Source organism: Stenella coeruleoalba, assembly GCF_951394435.1.
Source record: "Stenella coeruleoalba genome assembly, chromosome: 18".
Classification (NCBI taxonomy): Eukaryota; Metazoa; Chordata; class Mammalia; order Artiodactyla; family Delphinidae; genus Stenella; species Stenella coeruleoalba.
The window spans coordinates 15,595,875-15,618,061 of record NC_137164.1 but is presented as its reverse complement, the minus strand read 5'-3'; the positions used below and the strand labels follow the sequence as shown (position 1 = coordinate 15,618,061).

The following is a 22,187-nucleotide window of genomic DNA, read 5'->3' as shown; positions in this document are numbered from 1 at the left end:
CCGCACTGTCACACGGGCTCCTCCCGGCCAGGAGACAGGGCAGCGGAGGCGTAGCAGGAGGCTGTGTCTCCAGGGGCCCAGCCCCCCTCTGCTGCTCACCTGCCACGGACTCTGGACAAGGTACTTCCCTCCCGAGCTGGGCGCCCGAGGATAGGCGCCCCCTCACGAGGAAGCCATCAGGGTTACATTCGATTATCTATGCGCAGTGCTGGGTAGCATACGTGGCACACGGCTAACTCTCCCATCTCAGCCGTCCCTACCATAATTCTGATTATTACTTAAAAACCAGTGTGCAGGCAAAGCCGGTGCTGCTGGGCTTGGTCAGCCTGGGCCTCGGAAACTTGCAATCCTCACGTCTCACTCACTGGCCCACGGGCTCGACAGAGGTTCGCCCAGTGGCCCTCGGGAAGGAAGGGACCCGCCTCGGCCTCAGGGGCCTGTCTCTCGGAGACACAGCTAGGAAACCAGCAAGAGTGTGATGGACCGGCGGGTGCACAGTGGGAGGGGCACCGATGGTTGCTTCAGTAGTGGGAGAGTTTGGAGTAGGTCGTACCGGATGGTAAGAATCAGCAGAGACGGGGACACTGGAGATAGTAAGAATTCGACAGAGGATGGCTCTAAGCAGAGGCCCCGGCGGGGGGATGCCTCTTCTTCCACCGGTGCGGTGGGGAAAGGCAGCTTTGCAGGCTGAGTGACAGGAAACTGATGGGTTTCCCATCACAGTTTCTATTCTCAAGTCAGAAGTGAGATCACAGGCTAAAGGGGAAAGTGGTGGGTCCAGAGAGATTTCAGGAATGCGAGGGAGGCCTAGAGATAACCATTGCCTAGAAGAGGAAAATGAGTCTGACCGGAGAAGCACAGACGCCTTAATTTGTAAAAATGCCCACGTTATTAAATACGCTTTAAGAGTGTAAAGAACACGGGCTCTGCAACCAGCAGCGTAGGTTCTGTCCTAATTCCACTACTTAATACCTGTGTGACCCTGGGCCAGTTGCATAGCCTCTCTGAACCTCAGTCTCTGCATCTGTACAATAAGGGTAGTAAGAGTCCCTTCCTCATAAAGCTTTTTCTTGGATAGATTAAATGCAAACAGGTTAGTATAGCATCTGGCAAACAGTAAATGCCATGTAAGCCCCAGCAATGACGACAGTGAGCGTTATTGTTTTCAACGTCTGCCAACCTGATAGAGAAGAAAAATAGTTCTCCCATTTTTATTCTTTGGCAAGTTGAACCCCTATCTCTCAGCCTGTGCAAATCCTCCAGATCCTGGGGGCGAGACCCAGCTCATACTCCATGTTCTGTGAAGCTCTGCTTGACCACCACGAGCCTTCCTCTCCTAAGTTCCAGAAATACTGCCTGTACCTCTCACTCATCATCTAACAAACATACACCCCCTTGAACCCTTGCTCATCTTTTAGTATATAAAGGCTTTGTTTACGTAACTGGACTGAGATGGGGCATCTTCCTAACATGTACCGTCTTTGCCGGCCCTCACCAGGTCTAGTGTCACGTCCTTCACACGACAGGTGTGCGATGTGTAGCACACAGGGCTGATCTAAATCGATCAAGGACGTGTGACCAAGACAACCCACCTGACGATTAAGTTGTCCTCCCCGAGGGTCACGACGGTGGCTTCCGTGGCTTGTAGAGACATGAGTTTGGCGAGGGCTTCTGAAGTTTTGCTCTAAGAAATAACCGGAAGGTAGAATGAGAGCGATACTAAGCTGGCCTGCGCAAACCCAGACCATCAATCACAAGGCTGGTGTTAGAGAAAACCCCGCAAGAAAAGGCTGCCTCCGTAACGCGGTCCCTCTGCACGCCTGCGGGCTCTCCCGGGATGAGTGTCACTCACTGCCCGTCAACACGCAGCCGTGCCATCCCCGTGCTGAGTGTACAGTGCAACTGAGTTCTATGAATTACATTTCAGATTGAAGAAACAATGCCAGTCTGTCCAATGACTGTTTTCTTTTAGGTTCGATTTAATTTCTTTCAGGACCTGAGTCCCACTCTCTTATATTAGGATACATTGAAATCTGGGAACAAGGCAGGGTGCTAAAAATGGCACGACCCTATGGTGGAAATGTGGATTTCTAGACTAGGAAGCAACACACTCAGTTATGTACCGAGAGGTTCGGTACGAGCTCTGACCCGAAATCCAGGGTTCTTTCCACTGCACGATGCATCTGAACACAGGTTTTAATAATTAACCAGATTAGCTGGGATTTCAGAAGCAGAGACCAGTTTGGAGATTCGTGGTCATAACACCTAATTATACGTAGGCTTCATGTTTCTTTAAGCCTTGCCCTAGATTGTATATGATTAGTAATTCTAAACATGGTGCTCAGATAAATTAAGGCTTGTGTTACTGAGGAAACAGTTCTTCCTTTAACCTGAGGCTGCAGTTACCTTTGCCACGTGTTCCAGCCACCGCCCCAGGGCAATGAACACGAAGAGCATGGGGGGCGTGTCAAAGAAGGTCACCGGGCTCCTCTCCGCCTTCTCGGCGATGGCCACCACCAGGATGACGAGGGAGTAGACGTAGGCGATGCTCGTGGCCAGCACGATGAGCACGTCCATGCTGGCCGCCCTGTGTCTCAGAGATTTGTAGGCCTGCACGTAGAAGTACCAGCCCCCGAGGAACTGAAAGGTGGTGAGGGAGAGTGACCTTTGTGACAAGGGCCCTTGGGACTGTAAATACCCTGGGCTCCCCCTCGACGCTGACATGACCTTTTTCCTCCATAAGTGATGTGTACGAAATGTACTTCCTGATTCAGAGGACTTCTGACCACAGGAGTGGCTGATCCAGGGAGACCTTTAAGACCCAGAGCACTGGACAACCTAGATGTCCATCAGTAGGAGAATGCTCAAGATGGTGAAAGAAATCATGGTGCGTTCATACTGTGGACAGTGCTATGCGGTCCCTGAAGACAATGTGCTAGGCCCCTAACTGCTGATGTGAGAGATGTACACAGTACGTGGTTAAGTGAAAAAGCCAGTTATAAATCAGTGTATCTAGTATTATCCTATTTCGGCCAAAAAAAAAGCCTGTGTCTATAGTATGTGAACATATACACACACATACATATGCACGTAAATATGTGTTTTTTTCTATGCAGATGAAGATCTGGAAAAACCAAATTGAGGCTATAAACACTTGCCCCCAGATAATCCTAATTAATATTAATTAATTCTAATATTAAGTCAGGAGTTTCATTTTCTATTCCAAAATAAATGGAAGGCACACTTCCCACTAGAAATACAGCTAGCTACTTAAGGCAGTCTCCAGGGCAGAAGTAACACGAAGCCTGCCCCTTTTAAATTATGATTCCTCAGGACCACGTTTCAGTCATTCAAGCCAAGACGTGGAAGAGAGCAGCATGAGCTCCAGGGTGGTCCAGCTGCTGCTTCTAACATCGAATTCAGCTGAACAATAAGCAAACAAGGCACACTGGATCTCCAAGCCTTGCCGCAGGGGGCTGCTGTTCCAGGGGAGTCTGGTCATCTGTGGAACTGCCCGTGAAACCAGGCTCTCTGTCATCCCCCATGTTAGAGGACGCCCCCCAGCTGGTTATAAGACAAGAAAGCAGCAGCTGGCTGGGTGGTGGGAAAGCGGCAACGAAGCTGCACTTGGAGTGCTCTGAAGGGCTGTGCTGGCCTAAGAGGACAGAGCACCTGCTGGCCACACACAGGCACGCTGGGCAGGTGTGCCCACCCCCCGATACGCACCTGGACAAAGGTACACAAGATAAAGAAGACGAGGTTCAGGATGGACAGTCCCGGGATGATGTTGTGGTCCAGCAGCATAGACTCGTGGGGCTCGTGGCTGGGTATCAACATATAGATCATTAAACCCATGACGGGGATGCCAAACACCAGGCTGCACAGGAAAGACTTCTTCCACCTGGAAAGAAACACAGCAACACCGACATATCAGGTACCGCTGGTCACCTGGCTTCTGGCCCCGTCCCCTCCCGAGGACTTGGTTTGAGACTGGCCTCTGCCACATGTCTGGGACAGACCAGCAAGGGCTAAAGTGAAAGCAAGGCTCTCTCCCTACATCGGCCATCTGAGGGGAACATCAAAGGTCTAAACTTCACTGCAAGGATGCTCCAGAGACGTTTAGACACAGCCCCTGCCTGCCCGTGGCTGACGTGGCATCTGCAATCTACAGGTGAGGCAACCGGGGTCCAGAAGCTGAGAATTCAGCCCCAAAGAGGTGGACCATCCTCAGCCTGTGGCTGCTACCGCTCTTTTTTCAAACCGCAAGCATTTATAGACTCCCAAGAAAAAAATAGATAAAAGGAACATTTCATTAGTATAAACTTATACATTCAACTTTTAAACTATTACTTAAAACAGAGTCAGTGTGAACAGTGCAGCTACCTGGATGAAGTTTGAAATCGGGGTCACAGGTGACAGCCATGGTCTCACATCAGCCTCACCATCCACAAAATTCCAACCAAGCGCTCGTGGAAGCTGTAGGAGGCATAGCCTCACCGCTGATCCGGAGACCACGGGCCTGCGAGATCGGAGTCTCACACTCCCAGGCCCCTGCCTCCAAGCGCTCGTGGAAGCTGTAGGAGGCATAGCCTCACCGCTGATCCGGAGACCACGGGCCTGCGAGATCGGAGTCTCACACTCCCAGGCCCCTGCCCCCAAGCCCCGAAAAGACCTCGCTTCCTACCCCACTCCTCTCAGACCGACAAACTTCCACTCACTCTTTGAGGCTCAGATCGTGTGTCCCCTGCTTGTTAGCTTCCCAGACTCCCCAGAACCCACCTGCATCATTGCTCATCCACTCTTCCCAGCCCAACCAAGGGCCCCTCTAAGGTAGGGGTGACACCCTATTCACCCCTAGCACCCGGCACAGTGCCCTGCATACAACAGCGGGCTTGTGTTTGTTGAATGAATGAGTGAACATCTGCAACAGTGAACGAGCTCAGGTCTCCTGCTTCCCGAGCCATTTTCTTTCCACTTGGCCGTAATTCCTGTCCTCGGATCCTAGATCTCGACCCACTCCAGTAAAGTCTTGAAATACTATAAAAGAAAGAACCCACTCTTCCCTTCCTCCCAACGTAAGTGCTGTCCAATCTGTTAGCGACCAGCCATAGGTAACTATTTAAATTAAAATTAGTTAAAATGAAGGGAAATTAAAAATTCACTTCCTGAGTCACACTGGCTGCATTTCATACTGGGCAGTGCAGATATAGAGCGTTTCTGTCACAGCAGAAGGTACCGTGGAACAGCATTGTTTTAGAGGATTAACGTTACGAGGGTAAAGGCAACTAATTCAGCAGAAGGCGCCGTGGAAGGTGGAGGTAGCAGGGACACCAATTAGCACTGAGTGAGGTAGAGGCGGGCCAGGGGAGAGGCAGCCCTTAGAGCTACAGTTTATCTTCTGTGTTCTACCTACTGCTTTATTTCCAGCTTGTGGTCCAAGTGATGAGCACTGGGGTTCCTCTGGGCCAGGGAGACACGAAAGCCGATTTCCTTGTTATTAGAAAGAGGAAACAAGAAAAAAGGCACTTGGTTAAAACAGGCATCGGTAGAAACCATTTTACATCTTTGGAAATAAGAAAGTTAATCTAGGGCTTCCCTGGTGGCACAGTGGTTCAGAGTCTGCCTGCCAATGCGGGGGATGCGGGTTCGAGCCCTGGTCTGGGAGGATCCCACATGCCGCAGAGCGGCTGGGCCTGTGAACCACAATTACTAGGCCTGCGCGTCTGGAGCCTGTGCTCCGCAACAACAGAGGCTGCGATGGTGGGAGGCCCGCGCACCGTGATGAGGGGTGGCCCCCGCTTGCCGCGACTAGGGAAGGCCCATGCGCGGAAACGAGTACCCAACGCAGCCATAAATAAATAAATAAATAAATACATTAAGAGAAAAAAAAGTTTTTTTTTTTAAAAAAAAAAAGAAAGTTAATCTAAAACCGCCTCAGAGGACTGTATTGGTTTTTCTGCTCACGACTTCTGTCCCCACGTCACTGTACAGATCCCATCGGAGGTTCCAAGGCGACTGCTGCTCCTTCTGTGGGCAAAGGCAGCAGATGCCGGGAGGTGACTTAGCACACCCTGAGCTGATCGATGCTGAGTTATAAACTCGGGATCTGTGAGCTACGGACTCCCCAGTATCAAGAGTTATGTTGGAAGAAAGAGCATGTAAGGCCATCTAACGACAAATCCTTTACAACTAATACCGGCCTAATTACATCAGGAAAAGATGCCTCAGAGATGCAGGAATGGGGGCCAGACATTGGCAATACACCTCAGGTAAGAACAAGCAGGGGACTGCGGCGGGCTGGGCAGCTGGGTGGAGGCCAGCAAGGACTAGTGCCTCAGTTGACTGCTCTCCCTCATTAATGCCTTATCACTACTGTTCTGTAAGACCCGTGGGGTGGCAGAAACTGGATGCCCACTGAGCTTGGAACTAGGAGATCTGGGTTGGAGCACCAGCTCTGCAACCTTTAGCTGGGGACCAGGGATCAAAGTCTCCTAACCTCTCTGGGGGATCTCTCCTCATCTGATAAAGAAGCTGCATTGTCTGCCTCTAAGATTGAGGCACTGTTATCAACAGCAGTAGCAGTATTTGCACCTCAAAGAGCTCTGCATGGCCAGACAACAGACAGCATCTCTCTTAACACACACACACACACACACACACACACACACACACGAAAATTTAAAACAACTTGAAGCCTGCTATGAGATGTTTAATTTCATAAGGAATTTCATAAGCAGTAGTTTCTGCTAAACTTCACCATTCGTTGTTATGAGTTCATCTTGCTCGGTTTTGACCAGATATCTTGACCCATTCAGATCACCACTAATGCTCATCCTCTCCTGGTGTGATATGATACAGACCTGAGAGAGGACACAGAATGTCTGTGGACAAAGTGAGGGAACGATGGGGGTGGGAGTACAGAAAACTACTGTGATTGATTTTCCAAAGGAGAAATGACTAAACTCTCCACCTGTAAAGGAGGCCTAGTATAGTGGTCAAAGGCAGTGTAATTCTTCCCAACACCAACATTCCTTTGGTCTGTAGATACGTGGCACAGATGTAAATATTACTTAAAAAACTTACAATTAGGCAATTTTTTTGGGGGGGGGGTGGTCACACTGCATGGCTTGTGGGATCTTAGTTCCCCAACCAGGGATCGAACCCAGACCGTCGGCAGTGAAACACTGGACAGCCAGGGAATTCCCACAATTAGGCAATTTAATACCATGTGCCAGGAATCTTGGCAATACTGCTGTTTCTCAGGGAATATCTGAAATTAAAAAAATAATAATGTCTTTTTCTCCCCATCTTTTTCTTACCCATTCACTGATTCCCCCTCAAATTATCTGATATTTTCTAAACGCTCACAAGTTGAGTCACATTATTTCCACGGGAAATCTTGCAGGATTTTAGATTAGGTGTTTTTTTTTTTTTTTGCTTAGCTATATTTTGCTCATTTTTCTATGATGATTATAAATCACTGTGTTTTAAAAGGTGGGTACAATAGTTTTTTGATAAATGATTTACCTCGATAATTTTGACAATATCCCGCGGACCGATCATTTCAGGATCAAACTTCACATGGGCTTTGCTGGTGGCAAGAGCCACAGAGGCGTAGGTGATGCCGTTTGTCCTTGTGAGCTTGGACTCTATGTTGTGAACACAGGACGTGCAGGTCATCCCCGTGATCTGCGGCAAAGATGACAAAGATCCCACTGACCCAGAGGATCCCACCAAAGGCACACAGGGAGCTGGGTTAACAGGCAGCCACCAGTCTGTCCTCCTTCCCAAGACGCTGGACTCACAACCCCCAGGTGCAAGATTTTCACCCCGGACATTCCCGCAGGAGCCTCGGGGATATGAACAGTGGTTCTTCCTCAACTCACGTACAGGCAACCAATCACTAAGCAGATGGCAAGGACCGAGGCCCCACTCACAGCTCTGCTAACAACGGGCTTTCACAGCACTCTACGCCCTGTGTTGGTTTTGCATTTCTGCCACCCCGTGCTGTGTGCACTGAGAAAGAAGTTCCAAGTGAGCCAGCCACCCCTGTACTATGCATTAGGCAAGCCGGACAACTCACTCTTCTGAGTATCAGTGGTCAGCACTTCCCAGAATACAAATTAAATACAGACATGAAACGCCTGAGCATGTGACGACAATACAACTATAGGACACTGTAATAAGAAAAAAAAACATTGTTCAAAAAGATGTTTTCACCTTCCCCACTGATTGTCTTGCTCTAGGTTTCCACACCATAGTGTGCGCAGAGATGTGCACCTCGGGCCCTGGAGGTCTGACCCAGCGAGTACTACACCGTGCCCCTCTGCACACACCGAGGCCCAGCCAGAGCAAAGGATGTGCTCTGCAAAGAACTCCACTTCTCAGGAGCTCAAAGTGCCACGTGTGTCCGCAGTACTTTTTCTTCAAACGTTTGCTTACCTACCGCTAATGGCAGTGACTAAACATAGCAAGGAAGTTTTCACTTCGGTTAACAGCATTGTTCAATTCCTCGTGGATTCCTTCCAAGTCTCCTTTTATTTGCACAAAAAGAGCTTTGCGCAGAAGTGTTTGTGAACACGGTGTATTTGAAATACTAGAGCTATCTTCTGTCCTCGATGGTTTGTTGACTAGTGCCGCTGGCAAGAGTGGGCAGACGGGAAACAATACCAGCGCCTCGTCCCTCCGCTCCCCAGCAGCCCTGGAAATAGCACCACTCCCAGCGTTCACCCCGGACTGAGCGCCTGGGGACACTCTGGTCACCAAGTACCTTGTAGACACACCTGTGCCTACAAGGTGGCCCCGACTGCCTCGCTCACTCCCATCCCGTCCCGGGGCCGCGAGACGCCTCTGGCATTCCAGCTTCCTCTCGGCCTCACGGGACGTGTTCCTGTTCTACTCCCTCGAGCCACAAGCTCAGGGCAGCTGCCGTCTCCAATTCCTCTTCCTCCAGCGCCATTGCCTCCTCCTCCCGATACCCTGACACGCCTGGCGGGACCTGGCGGGACGCGCGCCTGCGACTTTCTGACATAGTGGACATTCCTTCACAAAACGAGCAGGTCCTTGTCACTGGCTTCAAAGGAAAACCCAATAGCAACGAACAGGATACATGCAAGAAGGGGGAACGTCCTGACCACAACCCCGGTTGCCGTCAGAAGGCCTCCGTGGGCTGTCTCAGGCCTGCACCCCCTGGCCCCTGCTCCAGCCCAGCCGCTGCACTTACAATCAGCTCGAGGTCGCCGTCTGAGCCCGCGCAGTCCTCCATCACCTCTGCCTTGAAGCCCAGGTCCTGGATGAGCTGCGCTATCTCCAGGGGCTGGATAACTTCCGGGTTATACTTCACCTCTGCCTTTCCAGCCATCAACGCAACCAGCACTGAGAGAATCCCTGAAACCAGCAGGGCACAGCTGGAACACTCCAGGCAAGGCCTCGGGGGATGATGTGTTCAACATAAGCTAACAAAGAAAAACCTCTGCCCCAGAAGCTTCTAGAACAGTGGTTCTCACACTTGGCTGTGCAGTAGGATCACCTGGGGTGGGGGCAGGGGGGAGGGCTTTTAACAATCACCTGACTGGTGATTAACTCTTAACCCAGACCAATTAAATCAGAATCTCTCAGGGTGGATACCAGGCATCTTTTTTCCCCTTTTTAAAGCTCCCCAGGTGATTCTCACACTTTGTTGGGCATATGACTCACCTTAGGCCCTGGTTAAAGCAAAAACGCTGGTTCAGTGGGTCTGGGGAGGGTGTGAGGTTCTGCAGGCCTGCCCGGCTCCCAGGCATGGCCCATACTGCTGGCCCGGCGGGCGCCGCTCTGAGGCAGGCTCTGGGGGACACAGGTGTGGGCACACACCTCAAAGCAAGGGACACAGGTGCGGGCACACACCTCAAAGCAAGGGACAGTGTCTGCAGCAGGCAACTGCTGTCACATAACCGGTGTACTTTTTTCTCCACTTCCAGACACAGGAGAAAAAAATCACTTTCAAAAGTGGTTTTCCATACTCTTCTTCAGTTTTTAATCACTTTCAGGAAAGAAAAAGAAATCCTGCGGACTATCTTGCTACCACTGTTGTTTAGTTTAAGGGGGAAAGAAAGGCTCATTCACATAAATGAAAGGAATGATGTGCTTTAGAAAGAATGTCATAAAGGATAAATATGAGGGATTCAAGTCGGGAAGAGAATCATGGGCCCTGTGAGACACAGGTTAGCTTTTGAGCCGCCAGCCCACAGGCGACAGAGGAGCTCCTAGGACACCTTGGTGTGAGAGCCAACTTCTAGAGCGCCAGGAAGCTGCAGGCTTGATGAGCAGGAGGCGGGAAACATGTTATCCTTGAGCCGGAGCAGAAGGACCCACGTACGGAGCCACGGGAAGAGAGAAGGTGACCCCGGAGGCCGGCAGAGTCACGGTTAAGGTATTTTCCAAACAAAAAATTGGGACAGGATTTTCGCTGCACTCTCAGCTTTAAGAAACCAGATTGGTGGGCTTCCCTGGTGGCGCAGTGGTTGGGAGTCCGCCTGCCGATGCAGGGGACGCGGGTTCGTGCCCCGGTCCGGGAGGATCCCACATGCCGCAGAGCGGCTGGGCCCGTGAGCCGTGGCCGCTGAGCCTGCGCGTCCGGAGCCTGTGCTCCACAACGGGAGAGGCCACAACAGTGAGAGGCCCGCGTACCGGGGAAAAAAAAAAAAACAAAAACAGATTGGCAATGTCGTTTAGAGGACAAAACTTTGGCATTTCCGCAACACGCTGTGATTTACAATGACAACAGGACAGAATGCAGGCTATTTATGTGTTTGACCGTAAGAGGCTTTGGAAGGGAAAACCACAGACTACTACCAGGACAAGCTAGTTGGGGAGGCCACCCATGACAGTACTTTGACCTTTAAACCGGATTCCCCATGGCTAACTTACTCAGCAATCCATTTTATCTCAAACTAAGTACTTCTTAAAGAGCAGGACGCCAACTGCCCCAGAACATTAGACAAACATCTGTCCTGTCACACAATGAGCCGCTGCCAGACGATCAGGGCTCCTGATCAATGCAGTCAGTGGAGACGCCCAAGGCCATCTTGTGCCAAGGGCACACCGCCCCACGCTGCTGACCGTGGCCTCCAGCAGTCTACACGCTACCACCCACAGCAGCATCCCAGCTCGGCGCGGTGGAGACCTCTTACCAGCTTCTTTCTGCAGGTTCCTCTCTATGTTGGACACACAGGACGCACAGGTCATGCCTCTGACCTGTAGAAAGCACTTCTGCGGGGCCACGGTTTCGGAGGCCCGAGGGGACTTGGACACGAGGCCGGGGTTGTGGTTTGTAGGGAGACCCCCGGGCTGGGGAGTCCCGTTCTGCACGGACACAGGTGCACCCGCCGCCGTGTGCCCCGTGGCGCTCCCAGCACTGTGGTTCCCAGCGTGGGTGCTGGAACAGTTTTCTAGGATAGAATGTCACAGATCATTCAAATTAGAAGAATGGATAATTTTTTTTTCCGGAACAGGAGGCTCAAGCTTGACAATGTTCAGATGAAAGTTCCTGGAGAAGATAAAGGGGGGTTGGTGTTTCCATCACTGTCTCTCCCGCCCCACAACCAGACGGAGGCACTCGATTCCATACATAGGAAAACACGCCGATACTGCAAGGACGGAATGTTCTGGGTAGACGAATGCTCTAATGAGACAATGATGGTAAAGCAGTGGTAAGAACGCACCAGGCACCCTGCTAAGCACACGTCTGGCCTCCTTTAACTGTTAACATAGCCCTGTGGCAAGTACTACTACCATCCCCATTTTACAAGTGAAGAAAAGAGTTACAAGAAATTAAATGCTTTGCCCCAAACCCCTCAGGTATGAAGCAGGGAATCGAGCTTCTACGCCTGGCCACATCCTGGTTAACAGAGGTCCTCTCCCTCCCCATGAGAATCAAAATGCCCCCAAACACCTCTATTGAGTCGCTGGCCCTTTTCTCGTCCTTTGTCTACGTCCTACATACATTTTGGGCAGGAACCCTTTGTCAGCTGTACCCACTGCAAACACTGGCTCCCAGTCTGTGGTTTGCTTTCTCACCCTCATCTAACGGTATTTCTTTTGATAAAAGAAGTCCTTGACGTTAATGAAGCCCAACTTAGAGTCAACTAAACCAACTTCAGTGGTGAGTGCATCCTGTGCTCTATTAATAGATGTGTCCACCGCCACGCTGAAAATATCCATGACATGCTCTCCTGGCACCTCTGTTATTTTAAATGAACCTCCACATTCAGGCCACTGATATACTTCAAATTAACTTCCGTGTAGGTCTGAGCTGATAGCCAAGGGTAATTTCTTTCCATTTGGACTTTCAGTAGTCCGGCTCCAATGATGAAAGTTCTCCTTTCCCCACCGAGTACCAGGGGTCAGGGAGCAGACATCTTTGGGGGCCATTACTCCACCCACCACGCATATATAGACCAATGTAACTAACCATCGACCAGATCAAGATACAGAAAATTTCATCACTCCAAAAAGTCACAGTTTTGTGATGACACAAAATACCTTGAAGAGTATGTAGGAAAAAATGACATCATTTGATGATGAACTCTCCTTACTTCAAAGTCCACAGCTGCAAAACATAGAAGCTCATTTTCTGGAAAGTGCTAAAACTACTTCCACTCACTTTAAGAGTGCAGTCGATGGACGAAGACCCTCCAGTGCTCTGGCCTTACAGCCCTCCACCTTCTGGATGCAGAGAGCATCACCTCACCCAGCACAGCTCTGCTCTCCTGGACTTTGTCCTTCTTCAAAATGACTCCACCCCTTGGATGTCAGCTCTTAACATTCTAGCTCCCACCCCCACCAGACCCTCCTGCACCTGTCCAGCCCCTCCCTCTTTTTCCAGTCCATCACCACCTCCTGGATTCACTTGCCTTTCTACCCAAATATTGTTGTCAGCAATTTCAGTAGTATTCGTTAGACCTCCAGCACTGAGGTCTAACTCAACTAAATTCTGGGCTTCTGGAGATTGCTAAAAAAAAGTTTAAATAAATTAACAAAAACCCAAATAAGCCTACGCTACTGGGTCCTTTATCAACCTATGCCAACACTACGGGTGGGCATATAAATTGATTTGACTTTCTGGAAATCTATTTGACAGTATTATCAAAAACGGTACCTCTAATTGCTTGGCACTTAGTAGGGGCACAATAAATATTTGTGATGGAATGAAGTAATGCTGATACCCTGTGACCCAGCAATTATACTTTCAGATATCTATCACAAGGAAATAATTAAGGACGTGCACAAAGGAGAAACAAATCACGTAGTCTGAAGACTGTCTTCACGGACAATTGTATTTACAGTCACAACAATCCTATCAGTATTATTTACAATGACATCCACACAAAATAGATGGGAAAAATAAAGAGGAAACAAAGTTATGGTACACCCATATGCTGGGATGCCATGCGGCCGCTGAACATGGTACTGCAGACACACGGATGGACCCATAAGTTATGTTTATGATGCGTCACAGGGCGAAAAAGAGATTACAAAACTATGTATGATACAAACCTATATATTTCTATATAAAAATGATATAGGCTCTGGGAAAAGTCCGGACGAGCAGCTATGAAATGAAGAACACTGTGTGCATTTGCAGGGAGAGCATTCCAGAAACAGGGGACAGCCAGTACAAACCCTGAGGTGAGAACAAGCCTGGTAAGAGGAACTGAGTCAGGGCTAGAAAGGTGGTGGGTGAGGGAGCGGCTTAGGGACCACCATGAGGACTCTTCCACTCACAATACAAGACGGGATGGGCCAGGAGGGTCAGCAGTGCGACAGGATTGCTGTGAAAGCTGGTTGGGGACCGGGCTGGAAGGCAGGAAGCAGGGAGACCAGTTTGGACCCCCTTCCAGGATCCAGGAGCAGAGGACGGTAGCCTGCACCAGGGTGCTGGCCTGTCTCCTCCGCCTGGCGTGCAGTCCTGCCCTTTCCTGCCTGTTCAGATCCTATCCATTCTTAAATCCTATCCACGCCCAACTCCACGGTCACCCCTACATCATGTCCTTGGGAGCCCCACAAGCGGGTATTGGATTCTCTCCTCTTCTGAATCCCAAAAGCATCTGACCTACACCTTCCTTGTTACAACATTTATTCTAACCTGCCTTGGATGATACAAGGGGCCTCTGTGACCTGCTTCCCCGGGAGAGCGTGAACCGCTGTGGGCGGGTGCTGGACTGCCGCTGAGCACTTCACGGCAGCTGGCACAGGACCCGGGCCCCAGAAGACCCCCAGCACGTGCAGGGGTGAGGGAACCGTGCCCTGAAAGTGACATCACTCACTTATGAGGGTGAGAGGAACATGCTATACGTAACAGGTGAATTTTCCTCACTTTGTATTCATGTATCCCATCCACCCATCCATCCATCCATTCAAAAACTACTTACCATGCAAACAAGTGAAGAAATAACAGCTGCCTTCTACAACCAGGTCTAAATGTATCTTAGCTGTCAAGTAAGGGACTGAAACTCAATGCCTGTCTCTTGCCCGTATGCTCTCAGACCCTTTCCCTCCCTCCTTCCCCCTGCTCCACTACCAAGGGGCTGACCCCTGCAAACCACTTTTCCCGGGCTCCCTTGTCAACTGGTTTCTGATTAAATTTGGCACATGGAGGTAACAAACAGGAAACAACAGGACAGAAAGGAGGAGGGAGGACCCAAGTGTTTGCCATCTCTCCACCGGGGCCCGGCTCCTGCCATAGCCTTGCCCTTGGCCAGTCCCCACCAGGCAAGCTCAGCCCCTGGGCTTGTGTAAACTAAACACCTGCCTTCCCTCAGACCCTCCCATCTGTGGGTGGTTTTCCTGTTTTTTTAATTTCCTGTTTTCCCTCCCAGTTCCTGTTTGGTTTTTCAGCTCTGTAATCTCTCTCAAGAGTTCCCTCCATCGGCTGACCTGAGACCCTGCCTGTCCCAGCCCATTATTTCCTTTCTCCTTCGTTTCCTTCACAAACACCTACTGTGTGCTGGGTGTTGCGGAGTCAAAGGAGAAACAAATCACATGGTTTGAAGACAGTCCTCAAGGAGCCCCTGGTCAATCCAGAATGGCCGATCAAATACAAATAATGCCTTTTTCGCATTTAAGTGGCTATAAAAGACAGTCACCAGCACACTTATGGTTTATCCTAAATTAAGACTGCCAGGTAAAATACAGGTAAAATTGAATTTCAGATAAACAGTAATTTTTTAGTATGTCTCAAATACTGCACAGGACATACTAATAGTAAAACGTTACTCATTGTTTATCTGAAATTCAAACTTAACTAGGTATCCTGTATTTTTTTTTTTTTGCAGTACGCGGGCCTCTCACTGTTGTGGCCTCTCCCGTTGCGGAGCACAGGCTCCGGACGCGCAGGCTCAGCGGCCATGGCTCACGGGCCCAGCCGCTCCGCGGCATGTGGGATCTTCCCGGACCGGGGCACGAACCCGCGTCCCCTGCATCGGCAGGCAGACTCTCAACCACTGTGCCACCAGAGAAGCCCGTCCTGTATTTTTATTTGCTAAATCTGGTTCCCTAAATACCTCTTGGGCTAAACATAATTCTCATAATTCTGGCTAATAAAAATCCCTGTTTTCCCTCCAGGTTTACGTAGTCAATTATTCTGCATTATACAGTTCAATGCAAATTTCTTTTTACTGCTGATAACTTGATTCCACTGTTTTAAGACTTTAAACCTTATACAAATATAGCAGATGGCGACTACCTACTACATGTCTTAGCTTCTGAGTACAGGATTTACTGTTCCAGTTTCCTTATTGATTTTTGTTTAAAAAACCAAAACAAAACAAATCTCCTTCCTGAAACTTGGTACAAAGACAAAGCCCAGAATGGGGCCCAGTCGCTCCACATGACTCACCCGCTCCCCTTGGGGGTGGGTGGTGCAGGGGCCTAGGAACGGCTCCTCGGGGTGGGGGGAGTGAGTGGGAGTCAGCCATGAGGGGCCGGACAGGGGGCCCGGCCGTGTTTCTGCCACCTCCCATGGCTCACTGGCTCACTCCCACCCCCCCCCCAGAGGGAGCCCTCCCTAGAAGCCCCCCTTCCCCCTCACAGGGCTCACACCTGCTGCTCCGCGTGGTTTCCCCCTCCCTGCTACCACATAAGTTCTTGGGGTGGGGGTGGGGGAAGGTACCTCGCTGCTCAGCAGCCCACAGCTCACACAGACCTGGTGAGGGGCAGAAACACAAAAGACGCTAAGACAACTTGCTGGGCTCCCGAGTGAAGGCAATGGAGGGGAAAACAGGCAAGTGAGTGGCTGGCGGGTCAATGGGAGGGGGCCTGGGGACAGCCACCACCCTGGAAACTGTCTAGTGACGGTGGCATCAAGGTATGTGGGCACCTTGCTTTGGGAAGGCTGTCACACCCCCCCTCTTCTCACAGCCGTGGTCGGGGGTGGGTGGGAAGGGAAACCATCATCATATCCTTCCCTTCTTTCCCACTTTCAACAGAAAGGGCTCCAAGTGGTGAAACCACGGTCCTGTTGTCTTTATTATTCTGTTTTGTTTAGCAGAGAAATCTCCGAGCAAATGATGATGTTTCCTTTGGAGAGAGAAGGGCCAGGTGTTCCCAAAGTACTCTTTTCAAAAAGAACACAGGGGCTTCCCTGGTGGCGCAGTGGTTAAGAATCTGCCTGCCAATACAGGGGACACGGGTTCTAGCTCTGGTCCGGGAAGATCCCACATGCCACGGAGCAACTAAGCCCGTGCGCCACAACTACTAAGCCTGCGCTCTAGAGCCCGTGCACCACAACTAGTGAAGCCCGCTCGCCACAACTACTGAGCCCACATGCTGCAACTCCTGAAGCCCTCACACTCTAGGGCCCGTGTGTTACTGAGCCCACGTGCTGCAACTACTGAAGCCCATGCTCCCAGAGCCTGTGCACCGCAACAAAGAGTAGCCCCCGCTCGCCGCAACTAGAGAAAGCCTGGGAGCAGCAACGAAGACCCAACACAGCCAAAAATAATAATTAAAAAAAAAAAAAAGAACACAGAATCAGTGTTCTCTTCAGAAAAGAAGCTAAAAATCCAAGGAACTTAGCATCAACCACGTACCAGCCAGGACGGAGGCCTCGAATCCCATGTCCTCCACCGCAGCTCGGAGTTCTGCTGGGTGAGTTAGAGATGGATCGTAGAGGACCGTTCCTGTCCCTTCAGCCAAAGACACTGAGATACGCTGCACTCCCTCCCTCTGGGAAACCAGGCCCTCGATGGACTGGACGCAGGACTCGCAGGTCATGCCAGCGATGGCCAGCACTGCAGCACAGCGCACGCCGGGCGCCTGGGGGCTCCTGGTGTCTGTCCCACTCCCTTCCGCTCCATCGAGTAGAGAGACTTTAAAGTTCCCAGGTGGCAGAGCCTCAATGGCCCTCTGCAGGGTCCCTGGGGAGATGCGGGAAGGGTCGTACTGGACTTGGGCAGTCCCGTTCTCCAGGGACACTTGGATACTCTGAACCCCTGGCTGCTGGCCAATATTTTCTTCGATGTTCAGGACACAAGACTTACAGTGCATTCCATCCACTCTCAGATACAGGGGCACCCCCTGGCTCCCCGAGGTCTCTGAGTTATTGCCATTCTGGTTAATGGAAGCCTGAGGGGCCTTTGGGTGGCTGCGCTGGAGCTGCCTGATGTCAATAGGTCCCAGGCTCACAGGGGCCACCTTGTTCTTGATGACGGCTTCAAACCCCATGTCGTTCACGTGGTCCCTGAGGTCTTGGGGTTGGATGAGGTAAGGCTGGTAAGTGATGACTGCCTCCTGGTTGCTGAGCGAGACGCGGACCCTCATGACGCCCTGCAGTTTCCCGATCTTGCCTTCTATGGAGCTGACGCAGGACTGGCAGGTCATGCCCTCCACCCGAAGCTTGACCACAGCCTCCAGGGCGGGCGAGAACCTGGATGGCCGGGAGGCAGCCTTTCCCTCCGCCACAGTGGCCTGGAAGCCCATGTCCTCAATCTGACAGCAAACCTGAGGCAGGCTCAGGACCGAGGGCATGTATCTCACCATGGCGCTGCCCTGCTCCAGGGAAACCTTAACGCTCACGATACCTTTCAGACTAGACACCCTGCCCTCGATGGACTTCACACACGACTGGCAGGTCATGCCCACGATGCTGATGGTGCCGGTGGCCGTCTGAGAGGGGTGCATGCCATCCAGGCCGTCCTCGTAGCCACTGTTGTCAAAGGCAAAACTCTGCTTCATCGTTGGCTCCCAGGTTCGAGCAGGCCAGGAAATCTTAGGCAGGATCTAAAAGGAAGAGAAAGAACATTTTTTTATCCTTAAAACTAAACATTTTCTAAAATCTCCCAGCTTGTGTGGCACTGAGAATATGGAAAACAATACCACTGGTGTCCAAACATCCCAAGAGTATGAGAACATTAAAAAAGGGGAGGAAATCTATAGACATTACTTATCATATGAAAGGGTTCAGAGGGGTTCCTTCTAGCTCTCTGACTTTCTGTGATTCTGAACCCAGAAGTCAACTGCCCACCTTGGTAGAAGGCATGAAGGTTTCTGTGGGAAAGGAGAGCACAATGGGGCTGACCCGCACAGAACAAGCATGGCAGGCCTATGACAGAGGCAGAAAGCACAGCAGCCCACAGCAGAAGGGCACAAGTCCCACAAGACCTCCCCGACTCCAGCTGACACCTGAAATCTCCCCACTGGACTTGGTCCTTTCAGCTTAAACTCTGGACGTCCTGCTGGAATGCAAATACACAGAATAGGCCACACCCTAATTCTGCATCTCTTTCTAGGGCTGTCCATCTCATTCTCTTAGCAGGGGTTAGACTTAATAGCCATAGGGCACATGTTCCAAATGCAGACCTCCCAGCGCATGGGGCCAGACCACAGTGCCTGTGAAAAAAGGTCTCGAAGGACGCCCCTGGAGCCACGGAAGTGAGCACAGCAGTGCCAAGGGGACCAAGAGGAGGGGGAGGGGGAAAGCTGGAAGAACAGGAAGTTGGGCTGAACAAGGCACTTGCCTTGTTCTGCCTCGGCTGAGTCCCTGCCCCGCCGGGTGCTCAGGGCCACTGTAGACATTACCTAAAAACGACACGTGCTTCACCAAATTAAACGGATTCATTTTCTTAGCGTATCACAGCTCAAGTGTAGTTTCCTGATGTCTTCTCATGATGTGGCCTCAGCCATTCTGTTAACAAAACTTCCCTTTCGCAGGGTCCCAGCCTCACCACTCTCTTAACTAGATATAGTTTTTATACCAGTACTATTACCTGCTTCAGGCATCTGGGCACAGGCCTTTGTATACGGCAACGGATAAAAAAGCACGTCACTCGACACCTACACAAGCCTACTCATCTTCAGCTGAAGCTCGATTACATGGATTGATCTTCTCTGTCCCTGTGCATAAAACGCTTATCTTTCCAACTTCAGATTTTGAGCAGCTTCACAAGATGAAAGTTTAAATAACTTTTAAAACAGACTATAAATATTCATTTGTATATATACAGAGGAAATCACAAGCTAGTTTGGCATTAATAATTATAAGGAATTTTAAAAAATATTTTAAAATAGAGAAAAAGGGATAATTAAGTAATTTATGAGACAGTAACTCAAAAATTTGATGGATTCAAAAAACATACTGAAATTATCTATGGTGTAAATACAGAAACGTATATGATAAGGATGACACGGCATAACAGTATAACGGATGACTGGGTAGACACCTGGGAAACCTATTTGGAAAAATATAAATTTGGAATCTATATATCAGAAGACAATTCAGACAGATCAAAGATGAAGACGTAAAAAGCAAAATAATAAAAGTACTAGATGAAGACATAGGAGAATATCTATTATAATCTCAGAGTGGGGAAAGCCTAAATATGACAAAACAAAAGCAAGAAAATCCAGAAGCTATAAAATAAAAGTTTGGTATATCTAACCACGATAAGAGGAAAACAAATTGTTCAAACCAAGGCAGAAGATAAACCGAGAGAAAAAAAAGACTTGCTTTCACCTTAAGCAAATTAAGAGCTAATTCCTTTAATATATAAAGAGCTCCTTCGAAAAAGAAAAAGGCCAACATTCCAACAGAAAAAAGAAGGCAGTTCATCAAAAAGGAAATGCAAATGGCTTCTCAATATATGAAAAGCAACATTAAAGGAGAAATATAACATTCCCACCTCACATGTGAGGTTGACATGGTCTTCACCATTCAAGTTGGCACCCACTGACTCATTCCCCAGGGTTAGTGGGAATGTTACCTCTTGGGAGGGCAACTTGGCAATATCTATTAAAATAACAAATTCACATATTCTTTGACCCAGTGACTCTCTAAGAATTTAGGCAATAAATATATTTGTTTGCATGCAAAAGGAAGCATGCAACAAAGATATTAGATGCTACAACACATTGAAAACAACATAAATGTCCATCAATAGAGGCTGATAAATTACTGCACAAATGTACAATGGAATACTATCAGCTCTTAAAAAGAATGAGGCAACTCTATAAACAGTGAAATAGACTGGTATCTAATATATGGTTCAGTGAAAAAAGCAAGGCACAGAATATACAGCACATCTAGGAACTTCCCTGGTGGTCCAGTGGTAAAGAATTCATTTTACAATGCAGGGGACTAGGGTTCGATCCCTGGTCAGGGAACTAAGATCCCACATGCCACGGGGCCACTAAGCCCATGCACCACAACTACTGAGGTCGTGTGCCTCAACTAGAGCCTGTGAGCCGCAAACTAGAGAAAAGAAAACCTGCATGCCGTAACTAGAGAAAAGCCCACGCACCACAACGAAAGATCCCGCATGCCTCAACGAAGATCCTGCGTGCTGCAACCAAGACCCAAAACGGCCAAAAATAAGTTAAATAAATAAATAATAGATAAGTCTTTTACAAGAAAAAAGAATATATAGTGCATCTAGTATTTCGGTTATCTGCTGCTCAAGACAAACCAAACTTAGTGGCTTATGACGACAGCTCACAGTTTTTCAACTTGGACAGGGTTTGGCAGGTAAAGCTCATCTCTGGGGTGGCTGAATGGGGCTGGAGGTTCCACTTGCAAGAAGATGGCTCATTCATCACATGGCTGGCAGGTTGCTGGTGGCTGCTGTTGGCAGGCACCTTGGCTCTCTTCCATGTAGCCTCTGCACGTGGCTAGGCTGGGTACCTCACCGTTGGGGGTTTCTGGGTTCTGAGAGGGAGTGTCACAGTAGTTAGCATTCACAGAGAACAAGTCCCAGTGTGCGAGCACTTAGCAAGCCTCTGCTTGCATCACACCTGCTAATCCACCATTGTCCAAAGCCAGTCACGTGGCCAAGCTCAGTCAATAAGGAAGAGAATTACATAAGTGCTGACGTACAAGGAAGTGGAGTTCACTGGGAGGATCACCAAAATAAGTCGATCACAGCATGCTAGCACTGTTCGTGAGAGAAAAAGAATATGACACACGCAGATGTTTATGCATGTATGGAGTTACCTTTGGAAGAACATATAAGAAGCTGGCACAGAGTTTGTGGACTGGGCAGCTGAAGGGGTCAGGCAGCTGGGGTACAGGAGTGGGAAGGAAGAGTTACTTTTCACTGTACAACTTACTGTACAATGTACACGTGTTACCGAATTCTAAAACATAATTAATTTAAACATTAAGTTAAAATAATGTGAGAATAAAGGAGATCCGCAGCAGTGACTTGATTGTAACTGGTATGAATTAAATACTTATTTAACTGAAAAAAGATGCAGGTCAGGGGGAAAGACTGTGGTTAAGACTGTGCACTTCCACTGCAGGGGGCCTGGGTTCAATCCCTGGTCCAGGAACTAACACCCTGCATGCCACGTGGTGTGACCAAAAAAAAAAAAAAAAAGATACAGGAAAAACTAAGAAGATATTCTAAAGATATTTAGATACTTCAATACAGTATCTTAGTAAAGCAGAAATTACCTCCTTATAAGATATAACTCTCAATCACCCAGTCTGTTGGAAAAACAAATCCCTAATGATTTACTACCCAACTTACGTTTCTTGGTCCCAGGTCGAGCTACAACTCACCAAACCCAAGCCACAAAGCTGGCTCTTAATCCCTGGATTATCGATTCTATGTTCCTGCTAAAGGAGTCTGCAGAAGTGTTGGAAGCTATCTGTTTGTAGCAAATAATACTCAGAGGTCTCCCTTCTACACAGGCAGGCTTCTAAAGACAAGCAG

At 49.4% G+C, this 22,187-nt stretch overlaps 1 protein-coding gene across 1 annotated transcript in view; it reads right to left on the bottom strand.

Moving 5' to 3' along the window:
- ATP7B (ATPase copper transporting beta) overlaps positions 1-22,187 on the bottom strand; it is a 71,432-nt gene that overhangs the window by 21,658 nt on the left and 27,587 nt on the right. The window contains 8 exon segments of the mRNA XM_079903017.1: positions 1,593-1,684; positions 2,407-2,640; positions 3,727-3,901; positions 5,414-5,490; positions 7,528-7,689; positions 9,224-9,387; positions 11,172-11,429; positions 17,070-18,258. Of these exon segments, the coding sequence (XP_079759143.1) occupies positions 1,593-1,684; positions 2,407-2,640; positions 3,727-3,901; positions 5,414-5,490; positions 7,528-7,689; positions 9,224-9,387; positions 11,172-11,429; positions 17,070-18,213 (2,306 nt within the window). The 5' untranslated portion in view covers positions 18,214-18,258.